The sequence below is a fragment of the Crocuta crocuta genome, unplaced genomic scaffold (genome assembly GCF_008692635.1).
Source record: "Crocuta crocuta isolate KB4526 unplaced genomic scaffold, BGI_CrCroc_1.0 scaffold260, whole genome shotgun sequence".
NCBI lineage: Eukaryota > Metazoa > Chordata > Mammalia > Carnivora > Hyaenidae > Crocuta > Crocuta crocuta.
Genome location: NW_027527525.1, coordinates 7,174,659 through 7,196,098, shown reverse-complemented (window position 1 = coordinate 7,196,098; position 21,440 = coordinate 7,174,659). Strand labels below are relative to the sequence as shown.

Below are 21,440 nucleotides of genomic sequence, written 5' to 3'. Positions count from 1 at the left end.
TCAAGCTTTTAAGAATAAAATACCAACAATAACAAAAACCTTTGTTTCTGTTGTTTTTAGTGTGGCTAAAGTTGGAAATGCCATTCATAAGACGTCTTGTGGGCAGTCATGTTCCTCTAGAACAAAGCTGTACCGTAGGACTTGCTGCTGTGATAGAAACGTTCTAGATCTGCACTGTCCAACATGGTAGCCATTAGGCACATGTAGTGACTGGGCCCTGGAAATGTGGCTGGTGTGACTGAGGGAGTAATTTAATTTTAATTCAATTACATTTAAATAGCCACATATGACCAGAAGCCAGTATAGTGGACCGCACAGGTCTGGAGAAGTTATCACAAGAGTAACAACTAACAACACTGAGGGAGCCTTTACTATGTGGCAAGCACTGTGCTAGGAGCTTGACATGGATTATTTCTCGTAATTCTTGACAACCACCCTATGAGGTTCATACTGTTATTTTCTTCTTTTTACAGATGATGAAAATAAGAGAGGCAAGTAAGAGAAGCTTAGGAAAGAAAGATTAGGAAAAGAAACAGGACTGGAATTTGAATCCAGGCCTTTCTGACTTAAATCCCATACCGTGGCTATTACCTTATACTGTGTGCTCAGAGACACAGAGAAAGGAAAGAATGAGCAAGAAAACATGATAGAAGAAGCTGAACAGAGACTATTGTAAGAAGCAGCCCTATGGGACTCAATGGTGGTTTCACTGGAAGACTGTTGTTGAGGATACTAGCCACTCTGTCACATAGGCTCTCATTATGAGTGACCACAGAAGACCTGGAAGACAGGTTGGTCTTAGATCTCAGAATTAGAAACAGTGACTTACATCTCAGAATCAGGAACAAAAGCATTATGGACACTGTTAACGGTACATTGTGCCGGATGCTGAAAATCCCTGGGTTAATATAGAATCCACTTTAGCAAATGTACAAGATTTTACAGCGCGTACTTTGTTCACTCATGTTATCTTAGATTCCTATTACTTCCTAGTCTCTAATTTTATCTTCACCCAATAAAAAATTAGATGATCTATATTGGTATATTTATATGTGTATGCATTTCTATCATCTATCTATCACCTATCTATCCATCCAATTTGGATGAACATTATTGATCACAGCAGCCTGAACACAACTGCTGTTTTCTGATCAGTGGCCTTGTAGACACTATAGTCAATGAAGAAGGGTCTTCAGAATGACACAACCCAGTGTAACAGTTTTGTCATTTATGAGTTGTGTGATCTTGGATAAGTTACTTAACCTTTTATAAGGATTTGTTTCCAGATCTGTAAAATCAAGTTGGCAAGGGAATGGTGAGGATCAGATGAGATAAGGCAACATATTATGACCCGAGTCACACACCCCGGAATCAAAAGTTCTGCAAACCTAAACAATATTTACACTGATTTTTTCTATTCCATTTAATATTTTAAATGTTTGTCTTGCCTCAATTCATTGATTTCTGGACCCATAATAGGGTTGTTTCTCATTGTATGAAAAACACTAAGGGGTGCCTGGGTAGCTCAGTCAGTTAAGCATCCAACTCTTGATTTTCAGCTCAGATCATGATTTTGTGTTTTGTGAGCTGGAGCCCTGCATCAGACTCTGCGCTGACAGTGAGGAACCTGCTTGGGATGTGCTCTCTCCTCTCTCCCTATTGCCCCCTCGTGCTCTCACACTCTCTCTCTTTCTCTCAAAATAAATAAATAAACTTAAAAAAAAGAAAAAGGAAAACACAGAGGGGCAGTACATGAAATGCCTGGCACATTGTGAGCACCCAGTAAATAGTAAAGGATAGAGGCTCTTCCTTCTTTATAGAAATCCCAGTCTCCCCACTAACTAGCCCTTTCGTAGAGCCCTGCAGAAGCGTGGCTACATTCTCTGTGTGTTCCTTCCGTTCAGCCTCGGCCTCTCCCTTCATACCAGGCGCAGGGGACCCTGGTGCCTTCCCCTTTGCTGTCACCCCAACTAGACGCCTCTGTTTCCTGCTCCACTTCACCAACTGGTTCCCCAGGTTTGTAATCAACTGTGTGAACTACCAGCACTATGTCCAAAAATTTTATTCTGTGATAAACTATTCAGAGTAGGTCTGTGCTGTTTATAACAAGAACCCTACTAGTTTGTGCCTCCAAAAAAACATGCCTCTAGGAAGCCACCCAGGGTTACAGGTAGGAAAATGACATCTGACGCTCCAAGTTACCAACGTTTCTTGAATAAAGGTGGGGAAAGGCTTGCTTTTCAGTAGGGCACACAGTACCTTAATTTGGAAGAATTTAAGTTTACTTCTGGAATTCTCCACAGCCCAAAAGGCCAACAGGGGATACTACCTTGAGGCCAGGGCGGAAGAGAGGGCGCTGGTCTTGGGTCAGCCAGCAGTGCTCACCTGTGGTGACCTCGGTGACGAGTTCCGCCGAGTTGTGACACCCCTGCACTATGCTCCGCGTCCAATGGGAGAGGTCCCTGCCAGTCTCGGCCCTGAAGAGATGTGTCTCAATCCCCTGCCTGGTGCCCGTTCGCGTAGCAAAGGACAGATCCACACCAGCCTGGGGAGATCCTTTGCCCGGACCTGAATGGACCAGCCTGTTGACAAAGAGAGACAAAGCATCACACTCACTGCAAGCCACTGTGTTCACCTGACTTGTCACCTGATCAAAGCTCCCACACTGGTGACTCGCTCTCATTTTTCTGACCTAGAACCCAGAGGTCCAGCCTAACCCCAGTGTCCCATGTGGTTTCCTGCCTTCTGCTCCCCTACTTCCTCTCCAGGCCTATGCGGAGATTTAGAAAGTGCCCTGGGAACCACATCGGGCTAAATGTGCAGAGGAGTCAAATCACATGCCTTTAACTCCCATGAGACAAATGTAACGATACCCACTGGGCCAAAAAAAAGAATTGAGAAAATGGGAGCGAGAATAACTTAAATAGTGTGTAAATCTCTCCCCATTCCATTCCTGGGCATGAGTATGTCCTGGTGTGAGCATGACACTGTTTCCTGGCTCAGCCTTCGTCCCCCTGCGTGTCTCACAGTTTGGCTCATCTGGGTGAACCGAATGCGCTTCCCAAGCACATGGCCCCCAGTGCAAGCAAAGCCCCACGGGACTCCACTGAAGACGCAGCAATCTATGGACTCGTGTTAAGGCCTAGGAATAACTGGCGATGCTGGGCTTCCTGGGAAATGGAAGAGAGGGCACTTCACCGAAGATTTAATGGATTTCCAAGAGTGCTTTTTACCACAATTTTCACACTGACTTTAAAGAGCACGCTCAGCAGAAATGTGACTCCCATCGTAAATATGTTCTGAAAGGTCAGCTGGATCCTGTGAGGAATCAGTGTCTGAGCCCTACCCCCTGGTCAGGCACTGGCTCCTCCTTCTGCTGCGTCCCTTTAAACCCTTGGATCTCCTGCTTCTGGGTATCTCAGCCTTCTTTGGGGAGAGACGACCATATCAGTCATTTGCAGCATAGCACGAGTAGAATTCAGTAAATGTGACTTCTCCCCAGGATATATGCGTTTTCACCCTTATCTTTTAGTACAGAAAGAAACACTACCATTTGCCAGAGAAATTCCAGGTCTATTCACTCGGTGGACAGGAGATGGGAGACTGACTTTCTTAGGCAAAAGGCTTGTTACCTCTAGATTAAAAATTACACAAAGAAACCCAAAAGCTTATTTCCTCTTGTAAGCTTAGATATTGCAGAGCAAAATGACCAGTGAAATCAAACACGGTACCCTGTTGGATTTCTAGGAACAAGCTTCTTGTAGGGCTCTGAAGAGCTTTTACTCACAAAGCTAGAATTGGTAGCAGGGGTGGTTTGCAATGCCTCCTTGAAGAAAAAGGTTTGTTGAAAAGCTTTTTGGTTGTAAAATTCTCTGAAAATACAGAAGATTCCAAGAGATCATGAAGGTTGGCAAGAATGTGGAGAAAAGGGACCCCCTGCACAATGTTGCTGGGAATGCAAACTGGTACAGCGACCATGGAAAGCAGTGCGGAGGTTCCGCAAAAAATTGAAAACTGGCACAGGATCTGGAAACTCAATTCTGGGAATAGGTCTGAAAGAAGCACTATCAGTATCTCAAAGAGATACCTGCAACCTCATGTTTGTTACAGCATATTCACAATAGTCAAGATATAAAAGCAACCTAAATGTCCATCAATGGTAACTGGATTTAAAAAATATGGTGTACACACACACACACACACACACACACACACAGAAATATTATTCAGCTTTAAGAAAGAAAGAGACTTGTCATTTGCAACAGCATTCATGAATCTGGAGGGCATTATGGCTAAGTAAAATAAGCCAGGCAGAAAAAGACAAATACTGGGTGGTATCATTGATATGTGAAATCTGGAAAAAAATCAAACTTTTAGTTATAAGATGCATCAACCCTGAGGATCTAATGTACATCACAGTGACTATACTTAATAATACTGTATTGTGTACTTGAAATTTGCTAAGAGAATAGATCTTAGGCTATTCCCTCCATACACACACCAAAGTAACTATATGAAGATATATGTGTATTATTTAACTTGACTGTGGTAATCATCTCACAATATATTTATACGAAGTGATTACGTTGTACACGTTAAATTTTATCTGTCAATTATACATTACTAGAAAGGAATAATAAAAGAGAAGTTCCATGAATCTCATCGAGAGAAGAATCTGGGACACTGAGAAGGGAACTGCCTGTTGACATGGGTTTCAAAATCTAGGTGAGGCTCAAGAAAAAAGAAAGCATTTCTCAAGAGCCCAACATAGGTTAGAAAGGGATTGAGGGTCAGGTAAAAATTGATTAAGAAAAGGTACATATATATAAAAACAAGAATTTATATTGTTTTTAGTTGCTTAAACAAGTTTTTATTGTTGATAGTGTTTAAGTTTTAGTTACTTGAGGAAATACATCTAGCCTTTCCTTTTTAAAACTCTTAAAATGTATATAGGTTGGGGGCATCGGGCTGGTTCAACCAGATCTTGGATCCTGAGTTCGAGCCCCATGTAGAGCCCCACGTAATCTCATGTAGAGATTACTTAAATAAATAAAACTTTTTAAAAAATCTGTAGGGGTGCCTAGGTGGCTCAGGCGGTTAAGTGTCCAACTTCGGCTCAGGTCATGATCTCACGGTTCATGAGTTCGATCCCCGCGTCAGGCTCTGTGCTGACAGCTAGCTTGGAGCCTGGAGCCTGCTTCAGATTCTGTGTCTCCCTCTCTCTCTCTGACCCTCCCCTGCTCACACTGTCTCTCTCTCTCTCAGAAATAAAAACATTAAAAAAAATTAAAAAATCATCTGTAGTGGTTGGGCATAGCTGGCCAACTGCCCTGTAAACTGAAGAGAGATAAGGTTTAGGGGGCATAAAAGCCCTCATGAGACCCCTATCCTGCCATGTGTTAAATGTTCTAGGATTCCCTACCCCATCAGGTAGTGTTTTGAAGGTCAACTGAAATAATCTCTGAGATCCATAAAATGATAATACTCTAATCTGCCCCCGCCTAGCACAGACCCAGCACACAGCTTGTACTCAGTAAGTATTATTTCCATACCCTATCCCTACTGCCCCTACTTTCAGTGTCATTATTTTAATATAAGCAAGATGGATATTTTATAGTAGGCTCCATGCCCCACGTGGGGCTTGAACTCACAACCTTGAGATCAAGAGTTGCATGCTCTACCGACTGAGCCAGCCAGGTACCCCTTGGTTTCCTAATTTAAAAAATACAACTCCTGCCTCCCATGATTGAGATTCTTTATAATAACACACACACACACACACACACACACACACAAGCACTTAATTCAGTATTTAGTGATTGTCAGAAGCATTCAGTAAACGTTAGTTCCCTTATGCCTCCCCTAGCCGGACATGTTCTCGTTTTCTATGCCTTAAATGTCTGCCAAGGGGCATCAGCTCTGTCACAATCAGAGCAAAACAAATGTACCACAGAGGCACAAGTGAAGGGAAGAAGAAGATGTACCACCCTCATGGAGAATGTCACTTTTTTGTGAATTTCCTACCAATATTAATTTTTCTTCAGAGAGTATAAAATTGAAGCCAATAATAACGGGAAATTCAATTTGTTGGAAAATTTGCACTTGGTAGGTCTAGGTATAGGGAATGAAGTTACTAACCAAGTATAAAAAGGTATGAGAAAGGCCTATATCTAACTGACCAATACTATACACAGGGCGTCCTTGATGGGGAAACTCAGCAGGTTAAGAGGGAACACCACTTCTATATTTGTTACTCGTCTCTTCCCCAAATTTTATTCATGGAAAAGAAAAGGGAAGAGGAGAAATGAATTTCTCCACTAATCAAGCATGAATTATATAATATCTATATTAAAGAACAAGTTGATTTGCTATCTGAAAAATAGCAGACATGCTGAATGATGTGTTCTTTTGAGTACACCAATATTAGTTAATGATATGTGCAGAGCTGTGTGTAAACAATCAGACAAAGCAAATTTCTTTTCTGCTACTTCATGTGCATACTGGTAATAAAAATATTTTCCAGATTAAAATCAAGTGAACTACACCCTGGTATCCACACGATGCATATGGGTATACTCCTCTGGGTAGAGTACTGCACAGACCTTGAAAATTATCTTATAAACATGGATGGCAAATGTGGGGAAATGTGTATGTATCTACTGAAAGTGTCTAGATAACTCAATTCATTATGTAAGAGAAGAACCCGGAAACAAATCCATTAAAATGTCATTTTATGGGTGATTTCATTTCTTCTTAATTTTTTTTTATCTTAAAATCTTCACTAAGCAACAGATACCATACAAATTGTAAGATTCACTTTAGAAGGCTATGAGGCTGGAATGAAGTCAGATCTTTCACTTTAGTTCTTAGGACCAGAACTTGTATTCCTCTGAAAAATACATACACTCTGACCCAGAGTAACATACAAGTTCTTTTTGTTGTTTGTATAACATTAGTGTCAACTCAGTGTTGGAACACTGGATGAGCTCCTCTCTGTGGTCTTACATGTCCCTATGACTGGGTTATTCCAAACTGTCCACGCCTTGCTCTTCAGACTTAACACCTGCTGTGGAAGAGCCTTTCTCAACATGAAGTTAACTGAGCCACGTGGGATGAAACCTACACCCGTGGCCTCATTAATCCCTTACATGAACCAACTGGCCTCTGGAAAATGAGACAAGAGAGACCCTGAGACCTGCTAGTTGAAGTTTCAGGATCCTTTTTGATTCAGGGGTGCTCTGAGGGGCCTTAGAGGAGCTTCCTGCTCTGTTCAAGTCTCGTCTCTACTTCCAAATGACCACCAAAAAAAGTCACTAAGTTCATTCATTCAATCAATCAATAAAGATCTCGCCATTTGCCAACTGATACAAACATTTACGGAGGACTGCACTGTTATGGACTGAACTGTGTCCCCCTAAAATTCCTATGCTGGAACGCTTGCCCATGTGACTGTATTTGGAAATAGGACCTATGTAAGGTTAAGTAAGGGCATAAGTGTGGGCCCTTAACCAATGGGATGGTGCCCCATAGAAGAAAAGAAATGTCAGAGATCTCTCTCCCTACAGAAACACACACACACACACACACACACAGACGAAGGGCCAACAAGAGCAAGAAGCAGGGGATAGAGCAAGAAGGCAGCTGTCTAGAAGCCAGGAAGAAAACCCTCACTAGAAACCAACCCTGATGGCACATTGATCTTGGACTTCTAGTCTTCAAAACTACGAGAAAATAAATTTCTGTTTCTCATGCCACGTGCTTTGTAGTGCTTTTGTTAGGGCATCCATAGCCAACTCATAAAGGCACCTACTGTATGCAGACCCAAGGCTAGGCATGGTGTGAGTAGAACAGATGTGGCCCAAGGTTTGAGGAGATGAAGTTCACTCCAGGTTCTGACCTAGTTCTTGGAGGCTCACTCCTGGAATGTGGAAGAAAGTCAGAACCAGCCTCTGGCAGATGACAATTGAAAAAGATGAGCCAGAATCAAGTGGGCGGACAGAGAATTCTTTTTCATTGGGCAACCTGATTATTAAGAAGATCTTCCTCCAGAGAGTGAACTTGAACCTTGAGAGAAAGCTGTTCCATTATAGGAAAGGCAGCAGTGGATTCTGTTACAAGAACAAAGAATCCCTACATTTATCAGCATATTTGTCACTTCATCCCTAGCAAGATGTTGAAAATAATAGATTTCCTTGTTCTTTATATCATCCCCAATGAATTGCTTTTGGTTGTCAACAATAGTAAGCGGGAGATAATACACAGGGATGTGGACATGTTGCCACTATGCCACCTTAAGAAGTCCGCACAGAGGGTTGGCTGGTTTATAAATCATGGCATTGCAAAAATGAGACAGATCACTGGACAAGGTAAGACTAAGATCCTCTCTCTTACCTCTTTTTTGTTATGTGGGCTGCCACAGAGATAGGAGTGGCGGTTACAAGGAAGAAGATAGAGAAAAATAGTGGAATGATTACATTTGTAAATGTTCTGTGAAATCTTTCTCTTGAGGTGAATTTGTATATTTCCAACTCCAACTAATAAAATAATATTGGATACACACTACTAGATAATGTATTGTCCGATTGTTCACTAAGCATCTCAGAGGGCTTACAGGTACCTCAGATCAACAGAAGTTAAAGCAATATTGCCTAAGGTCCTTAAGATCTTAGGAACCCAATACTTGGGCTCTTTTTTTTTATTTATTTACTCTGAGGGGGTAAGAGAGGGTGAGAGAGAGAGAATCCCAAGCAGGCTCTGTGCTGTAAGCATGGAGTCTGACACGGGGCTTGATCTTGTGAACCATGAGACCATGACTTGAGCTGAGATTAAGAGTCAAATGGATGCTTAACAGACTGAGCCACCCAGGTGCCCCCCCCCCAATACCTAGGTTCTAAATTAAGTAACACCAGGACAAACAAAGGTCACATCCAGTTCAAAGGACAGGATGTTTTCACTGGAAGTCAAACCACTATTCAAACCCTGAGATGGGTGATCGAGGGTCCACATGAGGGAAGGTTTCCTAACAATGGCGAATACAACACGAGGGGCTATCTTTAGACGTCTATGATGTACAAAGACAAGAAAGAGGCAGCTCTGTATCTCCACGTGAACAGTGCTATTGATAGGCAGCTGAAAGAAAATATAACTTGTGAATTCTTGCTTTGTTGCTTTATGAAAAGAATATTTTTGAGATGTGAGCCTGAGTAAGGTGCAGTAGAAGCCAAGAAGGGAGTGGGATTTGGAAGACAGCATCCTCATGCTTCAAATGACCTCAAGTCCTTCCTGGGAAGGTTACACACCAACGTACCAGAAGGGCTTAGATGTTTCGTAAGTGAAGCTCTGAGGGGACCTTTGGGAAACCAGGGAGAACAAGTCAGACTGTTCTAGAAAAGTGAACTGGAAAAGTGAAAATTATATCCTGGTTTTCTAAACATGGAATAAAGTAGATTCTTTGGCTCTGTTCCCAGGCAAAATTCAGTAATGGATTTTTTAAAAAATGTTTCTTTATTTTGAGAGACAGAGAATGAGAGTGAGTGAATGGGGGAGGGGCAGAGAGAGAGAGAGGCAGAGAGAGAATCCCAAGCAGGCCTCCTCACTCTCAGCGCAGAGCCTGATGCGGGGCTCTACCTCACGATCCATGAGATCAATAGTCAGACATTCAGCTGACAGAGCTACCCAGGCACCCTAGTAATGGATTTTTAAAAGTAATCTTTTCTTTTTTTTTTTACTTTAGAAAATAGGAAGTAGGAGATCATGAAGGCCCATGTGGCTTCCTTACATCAATGGTTTTACCCAGAAACCAGATTACTAGAAAAGTAATAGATCGAAGTGAATATTCAGAAAAAAAAATGTATTAACAGAGCTCCATTAATATTCATTTGGACTTAAAAGGAATAAGTGTTGGGTACAAAGCTTATCAGTCAGAAAAGAACTTTATTAAGTGGCCATAGATATCACGAGTCAATTTAATTAGGAATGGAGGCAGAGCTATGGCCTTAGTTCTGTCCTATTAAACACTTTTATTAGTGACCGTATCAAGCTGTAGAGGGCATGCACCTCAGCTCAGCAGATGACACAAAGCTGGTAAGAAGACGAAATATAGAATTAGGACATAAGACTGCTAAGCACTGCAGTTCAAGCTCAAAACAAACAACAACAATCACAACAACAACAAAATTAGAATGGGAGAGACTCGATGTAGAGGCACCACTGGAAATTAGTTGACTCAGAGCTACCAACAGCACTAACATGAATTTAAACTCAATTAATGGAATGAGAGCAGGTGTTGGCCCTGTGTCGCCCTGTACCGGTCAGACCATGCCTAACACACCGCATGCAGCCCTAGGCACCAAGCTTTAGGAAAGGGCTTCTTAATCTGTCTGTGCCCTGACTCCCTTTGGCAGTGTAAGGGAACGTGTGGACTGTTATTCTGAACAATGTGTATAAATTATGAAGTAAATAGAATTACAAAAGAAAGCAGTGATACTGAAATACAGTTCCGTGCAAGTATCCTCATACTGAAGACAGTGATCACAACAGCAAAGTGGCCAAAACTACTTCAGAAAGAACATTCTGTCTGGAAAGGAGAAGACATTGTGTGAAGAATAGAGGGAGGTGGGGCAGGCATACGTGTCCACGATGTCTGTGGAAGTGCTCAAGCATAGGCTGGGCAGGGACTTCCTGGGGACAGTAGAGAGGCTTCTCACCCTGAGAGTCTATATTTGGATCAAAGCCATCCCTGAACCATGGCCCATCCAGGAAGAGCCACATTTGGGGCAGATGATTTGCTCCCGGGGATGCAGGGTGAGGTAGGAGCTCTTCCAGTAAGACTGAGGCATGCCATGCAGGGGTCCTTGGACACCACTCTGTAAAGTCTGGGGCTTGTGTGTCAAAGTTGACAGTTCCAGGGTAAAAATACGTGGGGGGAACAAACTTGCTGCGGGCAGCACAGCAATCTTCTGGAGCTCCACCGCAGCAGGGACTCCGTGAGGTAGGCGCCCCTCCTCCGGGCCCCTACACAGCACTGACGATTACCATCTCATCCCCCCTGCTAGATCCTGATGCTCTTCAGGGTAGGAGCCTTGTCGCATCTCTCACTGATTCTGTGGTGTCTAGAATTCTATCTGACCGTGGTATTCAATACATGTTGGCTGAATAACTGCACGAATACAAATTTTCCAAAATGTTTAAAAAATGTGAGTTCAATTTTGAAAAGGAAAGTGTATGAATGTGCATGCACTGACACACACACACACAAACACACACACACACCCTTCTGTCCTATTCTGAAATGCTATGAAACGTGGGGCAGTGAAAAGGCCCCCTAATGGGCTCTTCATTTGCAGATCACACTTAGGAACACACTTGGCAGCCAGATTCTGGACACTAAGTAGCAAGTAAACGTCAGGTGGACATTAAGTGATCATGTGCACACTTAGAAGGGTAGGGCTTAAGGAATAGAATGTGTCCGCCAGAGTTTGTCCTATTCTTCTTCTTCTTCTTTTTTTAAACATTTTAAAATTTATTTTTGAGAGACAGACAGAGCCAGAACACAGTGGGAGGGGGCGAGACAGAGAGAGAGACCCAGAATCCAAAGCAGGCTCCAGGCTTTGAGCTGTCAGCACAGTGCCTGAAGCGAGGCTTGAACCCATGAACCATGACATCATGACCTGAGCCGAAGTTGGATGTTTAACTGACCGAGCCACCCAGGCGCCCCAGAGTTTGTCCTACTCGAGGAGAATACCCTCTTCACATTCCTCCCAAGATTCTGCCCCAAAGATATTTTCTGATATGCAGTCTCGAGGGGGACTCTGAAATAGCTATTATTTATATTTCAATTATTTTACATTTAAAGCTATTTGTGTATCCTTAAAAATATGACCATCTGTCTCTTATCTGTGGCAGGGACTAAAACTATAGCAAGCAAGAAAATGTTGTCTCCCAAGAGAAGATAACTTTCTTACCCAGTCAGGAAAAAACACCGGCACTGTGGGACAGGTTTTCAAGCTGTAATTCACACCGATTTCTAAGTTTTATCTGAAAGTGTGTGAGAAACCCAAGGACATGCCTTGTTCTCTGGTTACAGAAGTCAAACACACATTCCCACGGTTGGAAGAAAACTCCACAAACTCCAGCAAGACGTTACATTTCCTTTTATCTGGAAGGATGAATAAGTGAACAAACAAAAGGCCCATATAACCTGAGTGGGCCTGGAGAGTGAAGCCACAGAGATGAGGGGACAGAGAGGAGAGTCAGATAGCCCAACTCGGCTATTTGCCAACTGTGTGACCTTGGCAAGTCACCCACACCCCGAGTTTCCTCAAATACAAACTGGGAATAGCAATATGCCTACCTCATTTTATTGTTGCTAAGGATGAAATTAGTTATATGAGTGCTGCATGGAACAGTGCTTGGAACAGACTATATAGGAATAGCCACTATTATCATTAGGTCAATCAGGGCAGGACTTTTTATTTGTTCCCAACTGTATACATGTTGTACACGCAGAACAATGTCAGGCACATGACAAGCACTCAGTAAATACTTGGTAAATGAATTACTGAATGAATAGCTAGACTACAAGGAGACTTATTTTCTAAGAAGTTTGTGATTAATGACTGCTATGAGATACTGTGATTTCTCACCCACCCTCAGCCTCCCATCCAACTTGGATGGGAGGTTCAAGTTTTTGGATCCCAAACCATAGCTAATGCTAGATCCAAAGAACTTGGGTTTACATCTGCTAAATGCTCATTTTCAGATTAATTCAATCCTGGCAAAAAGTAATCTTGAAAGGTAACTGGAGTGGGATATTCTATGGTATTAGCCTAACATCCATTTTCTATTTCTTCCTTCAAATCCATCTCTAGGAATTGGTGTTTTTAACAGTGACTTGGTTGTTTAGGGAGTCAGAGTTAACCTTTTCTGGTCTGAGAGTGGAAGGTACCATTTTATCAAAGAAGTAAGTCATTAAGATTTCATATTCATGGCTAGAATGGATCCACTGTACATAAATTTAAAAAATTGTTATATAAATGGGTCCCTAACCCAGAAAAAAAAGGGTGAAATGTTTTTTTTTTTTAAATTTTAATGCTTATTTATTTTCGAGAGAGAGAGAGAGAGAGACTGAATGGGGAAGGGGCAGAGAGCATGACAGAGGATCTGAAAAGGGCTCTGAGATGACAGGCTCTGAGCCGATGCGGTAATCAAACCGACAAAGCGTGAGATCATGACCTGAGTCGAAGTTGGATGCTCAACCGACTGAGCAACCCAGGTGCCCCAAGGGTGAAATGTTTTTAAATGACTTCACTGTCCAAAGTGGTTCACAAGGTAGATCCCACAAGGCTCAGTGTGGCGGTGGGTAAGCCCACGTGCAGGTCAAATTCTTTATTCAATATTTAGGGGAATTGGTAGTAGAAATTCCCTCATTTCCACAGAAGGCCAAGCAAAATGTATCTCTACCAATAACTGAGGTACTAGGCTTTACACAGTTTCTGGATCCTCAGATCCCTTTGCCTGCCCGGTTTTAAGAAAAACAAAAACTCGGGGTGCCTGGGTGGCTCAGTTGGTTAAGCATCCAACTTTGGCTCAGGTCATGATCTCATGGTTCGTGGGTTCAAGCCCTGCATCGGGCTCTGTGCTGACAGCCAGCTCAGAGTTTGGAGCTTGCTTCAGATTCTGTGTCTCCCTCTCTCTCTGATCTGACCCTCCCCTGCTCATGTGCTCTCTCTCAGAAATAAATAAAACATTTAAAAATTTAAAAAAAAAAGAAAAACAAAAACAAAAAAGGTGTCTCACAAAGAATGCCTCTGCACTAATTTAATTCCGGATATAGGTGTTAGAGAATGTTGCATAAAAAGTTCCACACAAAAACATTATTATTAATATCCTTAATTAAAACAAAAACAGCTACAGCACACAGATTCAGCCAAATTAGTAGAATTATATATTAGGTAACTGGGTTGCTAAGCAATATTACATTCTTGCTTAATTGCTGTAATTAGCATCTCCCAGCATATGCCACAATGCAAGCCACATGGAGGAAGGACGGAAGGAAGGAAGGAAGGAAGGAAAGAAAGAAAGGAGGAAGGAAGGAAGGAAAGAAGGAAAGAAAGAAAAGAGAAAAGAAAAGAAAAGAGAAGAAAGGAAAAGATAAAGAACGCAAAACAACTCTTCAGATCCCTTCACTGGTGCTGGTGCACTTGCTTACTTCCATCTACTAGTCTCCCTAATGGAGCCCAGCAGTCACAGGCTGGCGAGGAGAGAAGTGAGGGGACAAGTCACTAAGAAGCGGGAACTGTCAGGGTGGAGGGACTGCTCAGGAACCAATGCTGCCCTCAGCCAAGAAGAGCTAACAACTGCCTCCTTCCTACCTCCTAAACTTGCATCTGCACTTGGTGTGGAAAGGTTAGGCAAGGTCTCCTCTCTTGAAAAGATACCATTGAGGGAGTTGACTGTAAGCAAAGACCGATATAGGAGAATAGGCAGCAAAAGAGTCAGGTTTTGACGAAAAGTCTGGAGTTCCAGACACGGACATATGTTCTCATGGTCTCGTGAGCTCTCATGGCCAGCTGCGAGCAGCAATGCGGAGGGAGGAAAGGCGACGCCGGCGCTGGGACATGTTGCACTGATGCACTATCTCACCAGGTCTCCACGATGCCGCGGAAAGTGGTATCACGAGCCCCACTTTACCAACAAGGAATCCACAGTTCTGTGTGCTAAAGTGGCTGCTGGCCAGGCGAGTGGCCAGAATTTGAGCCCACGTGACTGTAAAGTCTATACTCTTTCCACTATACCAGGAAAAGGGGCCAAACTCCAGTGTGTCAACTGTAGATTGAAAGAAAATTAAAGAGAGGGAGGCAAACCATGAGACTCTTAAATACAGAGAACAAACTGAGAATGGATGGGAGGGGGTGGGGGAGAGGAGAAAATGGATGATGGGCATTGAGGGGGGAACTTGTTGGGATGAGCACTGGGGGCTGTATGTTCATCCAGTGATGAATCACGGGAATCTACCCCCAAAACCAAGAGCACACTGTATGTACTGTATGTTAGCCAACTTGACAATAAATTATATTTTAAAAGAGAGAGAGAGAATAATGAACTCTTCAGGTCACCCACAGATTTAATTCACCCACACACACTTGCCATCTCTAGAGATGAACAAGGCTTACAGTCTGGTGAATGTTCTCACATAAGATAGCTCAATGTCTTAGAAAGTCTTCCTTTCAAGTTCATAGTCTTTTTTTTAACACTTAGCAATCTTAGAACTTTAATTTTTAAATATATTCTTTGAGTTTTCTGGTTATCTCTTCCACTTTCCCTTATCCCATGCATGTTTTAATTAGTTCAACATATATCACAATGTGTATAGACTATGTATACTAAAAAGATCTTTAAGAACTTCTCCATGGAAAGTAATGACAATGAAAATCTGTCCTATTCTATTGGGAAAATTAAACCATGAGTGAATAACCTGAAAAATTAGCTTTATAACACTTGGCTTTTATCTCTCACATTTTGCTTTTTTTTTTTTTTTTTTTAATAATTCCCCAACTGTCAGCCCTCGGTACAATGCTGGCCCCTAACAGGAGGCTGTGCAACATTTCTTAAACTGAACTGGACATTCTTGCCCCAAGGAAGAAGCCGTCAATAGGCCACCTTCCTGCTGTAAACTGTATTATTTGCAACTATTTTTCTGGGGCTCCTCAGTGCCCCAGTTACGTGTCCAGCTCTTGATTTAGCATCAGGTCGTGATCTCAGGTCGTGAGATCTCAGGTCGTGAGCCTGCTCAGGCTTGGGATTCTTCTCTCCCTCTCCGGTCCTTCTCTGCTCATTCTCTCTCTCTCTCTCTCTCAAAAACAAAAACAAAAACCTAGCTTTCTTGTGTGAGCTGAAGGGTTCCACTCTCCCCCCATTTCCAACTCACATGTCTCCCTCCCTACAAACTAAAGCAACAAACTCTTAGCCCCGTTCTTACATCTCAGCAATTTTGATCTAAGACACTATGAGTCCCTGATAAATGCAGTATTGCATGTGGGACCAAATATGTCTTACTTATCAGTTATTCATACATTAATTTCAATTAATTTTCCAATATTAACAATTGCTAATTTATCAACCAGGTATTATGTCTTAGTCATATGTTAAATACTTGCGTTTACTGTCCTAATCGATCCTATCAATAACTGAATGAAGCAGAAGATAGAAGCCCTTCATAGAGAGGAAGCTTGGATTCAGAGAAATTGATATTTTGCCCAAGGTCACATGGCAAGTAGAGGTCTCGGGGTCAACTCCTGGTTTGTCTGATTCCAAAGTCCTTGGACCTCCTCATTCTGCTCAACTCCGGCCCAGCTCCGAAGAGCTCCTGGATTCACAGGAAGGAGGGCAGGAAAGAGGCTGGCCATTAGTGTGACACTAGGTATGGGTCACACAAATGGGATGGATGGGTGTGAAGGCCAACTCCACACTTCTAAGGCTGACAGAGTGTGGACCCGTGGGCATGTAGATCCACTTACACTGCCCTAGGGGAATGCCCACGGCACATGCCCACATTCCCTCAGAGTGAAGAGGCCTCCCACGCTTAGTGTGAAAACCACAAGCTGATTGTAGGTCAGTGTTTGACAGATGTGACTGGCCAAACTTCCCCAGTGGAAAGCATTCCTAAAATTTCTGAGGCTGGCCTGAGGCAGCAACTCCTGTTAGCACCGAGAAAACAGGTTAGTTCCTTAGGAACCAAGGATTACCCAACATGTTTAATAGAGGTGCCAGTGCCTTCGGCTCCCAAGTGGTATCAGAGGAGCAAAGTGCAGTCCATCAATTCCTCCTCCCCAGCTACCCCACCCCTTCTCTCGGGTGGGACAGCTGGGCTCCGTGCCTCACTCTTTTTGCAAGCTCTGTGATTCCCGACCTTTTGCCAACCACTGGGACTGGGCATGCAGAATTTCTGGGTTAAATCTCCTCTAGAATTCCAGAAGAAATACTGCCACCATAATCTTCACTCTCTGCAGGCCTATCACACTTGCCAATTATGACGACAGCGACAAAAAAAGAAAAAAACAACCTACGTCCTCCATATGGGCAAGAGTACCTTTTTTTCCTTCATGTTCAGCGACATCAAATAAGCTTTGGCTGAGCAAAAAAGAAAAGAAAATATTTTCCCAAGGACTCATGAAAGCTGAGGGATGAGAACAGCTAACATTACAACGTGTTTGAAAACTTCCTGAGTGCGCCGCTATAAATTGCACCATGGATGCACGTGGGCACCATCGACGTTTGTCCGCGGGAGAAGCGACAGCTCATAAACTTCTCCGCATGGCAGTTGACACTAAGAACATGTTGTGAGCATTTCTGGTGCCACTGTTATGAAACACAATAAAATTTTCATCTTCCAGAAAAATATAAATTAGATGTGCCTGGGACTCCAAAAAAAAAAAAAAAAAAAAAAAGGGAAAGAAAAAATCAACAACAAAAAACACCCAACCCGAAACAAATCAACTATGAACTATCTGAAAAAATAACTCGATTTTAGAAGAACCCTGCTTCCTACTGGCTCTGGCCCCGGTCAGTTCTTATGCAAGAGAAAAGATTTTCTCTGATAGTCTGAACAGTGCTGCCAAGCAGGGCTAAGGGGCAGGGGAGGGCACGGGCAGTTGCCCAGATGGGGCTGTGGGCCGGGTGTTCTGCTAAATAAGGCTGTCGCATCACCGCTAAGGATTGACTCCTGCCCCACCCTCACCCCCTCAGTCCATATGTTGAAGACACAATCTTCAATGCATCTATATGTAGAGATAAGGCCATCGAGGTGGACATTAATGTTAATGAGGTCACAAGGCTGTGGCCCTGCTCTGGTGGTTTTGATACCAGAGAGCTCCAGCACTCTGTCTCCCCCAACACGCACACACGCAAAGAAGTCATGTGAGCACACGGCAAGATGGCAGCCACCTACAGACCAAGCAGAGGGCTCTCACCAGAAACCAACCACACTAAACACTGTGTCTGGCTTCCAGCCTCTGGAACTGTGAGAAAGTAATGATCTGTTATCCATGTAGTGGTATTTTGTTGTAGCTGCCCAAGCTGACTGACACCGTCATCGTACTTTCATTTTCATAATCACTCTTCAGCGGACATTAGGATCTTAGTTTTCAGGGGAGGAGACAGGATCAGAGAGGTGACAGGATTTGCTCAAGATCACACAGCCTGTAAGCTGGGCCTGACTGGGCAAAGCCGGAGTATGCACCCCAAGCTGTCAAGTCCAATACTGTGATCTTAACTCTCCATCAGTAAATCAAGTTGTTTTTATTTTTTTAAGGAGATGGTTTTTCAGGCTTTCTGTTTGCTTTATTTTTATTTTTATTTTTTTGCTAACAGGATGGGTTTATAAAGATTTCTTAGATGGTGCTATAATGATGACCTGTAGATTTCCAGTGTGATGATTTTCTTTTAAGTTTATTTATTTATTTTGGAAAGACAGGCAAAGAGAGAGAGAGAGAGAGAGAAGGCTAAGTAGTCTCCATATTCTCTGAGTAGAGCCTGATGCAGGGCTCGATCCCATGAACTGTGAGACCACGACCTGAGCCAAAATCAAGAGTTGGATGCTTAACCAACTGAACCACCCAGCACCTCTGAAGTTGTTTTTAAAATGTGGACATATACTATTAAACCCCAAAATAGAGAACAAGTAAATAAGAGTAATAATAACTGAATTTATTTAGCACTTACCATGTCACCTTATCAGGTAGGTGCAGATATTATCCACATTACAGATGTGGGGCAAGAGGCAGTAAGAGAGCACAACACTTGCCCAAGTTTCCAAAGCTGGTAAGTAGTTGGGATCTGGAGTCATGCCATAAGTTTCCAGAATCCGTGTCAAGACCTGCTCCAGGGAATGCCCCCAAGCATCCATGCAATGGAACAGGATGCGGTCACTAAATTAAACCTAAGGTAGAGTGCAGAATATCAGTGGAAAATGCCTAGAAGGCCATGTGCAGTGAAAATGCAGGGCAGCCCTATGGTACATTTTGGGAGCTTCTGATGACCCTGTGAGGTTCTCCAACTGTAGCCAGCATCAGAAACACCTGGAAGGCTAGTGGACCCAAAGATGGGCTTGGGGCCCCACCTCCAGTGTCTGCTTCCATTGGTCTGGAGTGGGGTGAAGAGCCCACATGTCTAAGTTCCCAGGTGGTGCTCACGCACCATAGGTCTGGGACCCTATTCTGGGAACCCCCGGTCTACACCATGGATAGAAACTCTAGGTCTCTGATGGCATCCACGGCCCTGTCCTCACTCTGTTGTGTGATCCGGGTGGCTACCTATTGCATGATTAAGTTGTCAGGAGAGCTGAGGAAAGATTTATATGATATGCTTGGCAGATTCTAAGAGCTACTAAAACTCCAGGGAATAGAAACATGCTCTTTCAGGGTATCTGCAGAGAACAGTGCTTAAAAAGGTATACGCAGAATCAGAATCTTGGGGGTATCTTACTAGCTGTATGACTGAGAGTGAGTGAGCTCCTTAACATCTTAGTTCCTCTGTTTACTTATCTATGAAATAGGAATAAAACCTAACCCTTATAGGGTTGTGGGGGTTAAATGTGGTCACCCTGAGGACCACATTTGCCTGATGCTTGTTAAAAACACATATTCCTGACTCTAGAACCTAGCCTACTGAGCCAGAATCTCCAGGACGGGGTCCTCAGGACCGGCCTCTGTTAAGAATCACCTCTAAACAGGTGATTCTTAAATCATAAGTCTTTCAAAACTGGATAGAATCCATGTAAACCAACTGGCCTTGATCTACGCTCCATCCACAAAGGTCAGCCACTGGTTGGTTACTGCCTGGGTCTATTTGCAAATAGCTCTACCGTGGCCTTCTTGATAATGTCACTCAAGGTGATTCATTAGAAAAAAAGAAGAAAAAGATGATTAATTAGCAGGCACCCTATACTAAAAATTTAGACATTGTGGCTCTATATCCATAAACAAAAATTAATTGAACTGTACATTTAAGATTTGCATACATACTGTTTATAAATCATACCTCAACAAAAGGTTGTAAAAAGATAGGAGTCTCCTTTATAAAAGTGCACTCAAAGATAAATAATGCTACTAGACAGGCGATGTGCCCAAATGCTCAATATAGAAGACACACTGTTGGGGTGCCTGGGTGGCTCAGTCAGTTAAGCATCCGACTTCGGCTCAGGTCATGATCTAGCAGTCTGCAAGTTCGAGCTCTGAATCTGGCTCTGTGCTGACAGCTCAGAGCCTGGAGCCTGCTTCAGATTTTGTGTCTCTGTCTCTCTCTGCCCTCCTCTGCTCACACTGTGTGTCTCTCTCTCTCTCTCTCAAAAATAAACCTTTTTAAAAAGTTTTTTTAAAAAAAGACACACTGTCGTATGTAACTGTACAGAATAAGTAGGAAGTAAATAAGTCACTTTATGAGCTTAAATATGTGGCTAAGGAAGGAGCCAATGGAAGTACTCGGGTAACTTCTGTAATGGAAGGATCCAGAGTATTCCTTTGGCTTCTACCACTTCTGGCAGTGATTTCTCTGCCAGCCCAGCCTCCTATCTCCAAGAGCCAGCCTTGTCTGCAAGGAGAGAATGGTTTCTGTCTCTGCTTCAGTAAACCCTGCACCATAGCCTGGAGCCACCCAAGGCCACAGTCCCTCCAGTGTGATCACGTGATTCCAGGCAAGGGACGGGTCGTTTTCCTCATTTTTTTTTTTTTGTCTGCTTGCCAAAAGCCTTTCTCTAGGTGCATCCACAGGGTTGTGGAGGTAAGATGATCATATCCAACACATGCAAACCCTGGCAACGGCCACCCAAGCCAAAGGGTCAGTTAGAAACCGATTTTCTCAAAGTCTGTCTCTGCGAGGCTTTGGAGAGATAGCAGCCTTGAACAGCCGCCTTTAACAGGTGAGAGGACTCTCGGGGGAGGAAGGTGCCGTGATTAGCCTGGGAGAAGCACTCCTCTAGGGGGAGGAAAACTTAAGACAGAAACGGAAACTCTCGTTTGAGGGGATGAAACAAGAATGAATGGCCAGGGCTGCGGTGACATCTTAGACGTCCTCTGCCAAACAGGCTACCGGCCTGAGATCAGGGCAGGATCAGAGCCTCATTTTATCAGTGCTCCTAGGGCTAATACGCGCGCACCACAACACACTCTTCTTCAGCAGTTCGGTAGTGAAGTAACTGGGAAAGAGGCAGTTAACTGGGAGGTCAAGCTCTGCCACTGCATCTCTCTTATGTTTGGATGGTGGGTGCTGCTTGTTTTATGCTGCATCTTCTGTTCTAAATGAGCACAGTTTGCACTGAAGGGGTTTCCATTTTCGATTTTCGTGGCGGACGTAGGCTACTCACGTCCTTTGCTCAAAATCCACGTGTGGCTTGTGAGCCTGTAACAGGTATTTCGGGTGCCCCGCCCGAAGCCACTCGGATGCCA

The 21,440-nt window shown here is 43.3% G+C and overlaps 1 protein-coding gene across 1 annotated transcript in view; it reads right to left on the bottom strand.

Moving 5' to 3' along the window:
- Positions 1–21,440, bottom strand: part of SNTB1 (syntrophin beta 1) — a 233,678-nt gene that overhangs the window by 6,915 nt on the left and 205,323 nt on the right. The window contains exon 7 of the mRNA XM_077764844.1: positions 2,386–2,582. Coding sequence (XP_077620970.1) covers positions 2,386–2,582 — 197 coding nt within the window. The remainder of the gene's footprint in view (positions 1–2,385; positions 2,583–21,440) is intronic.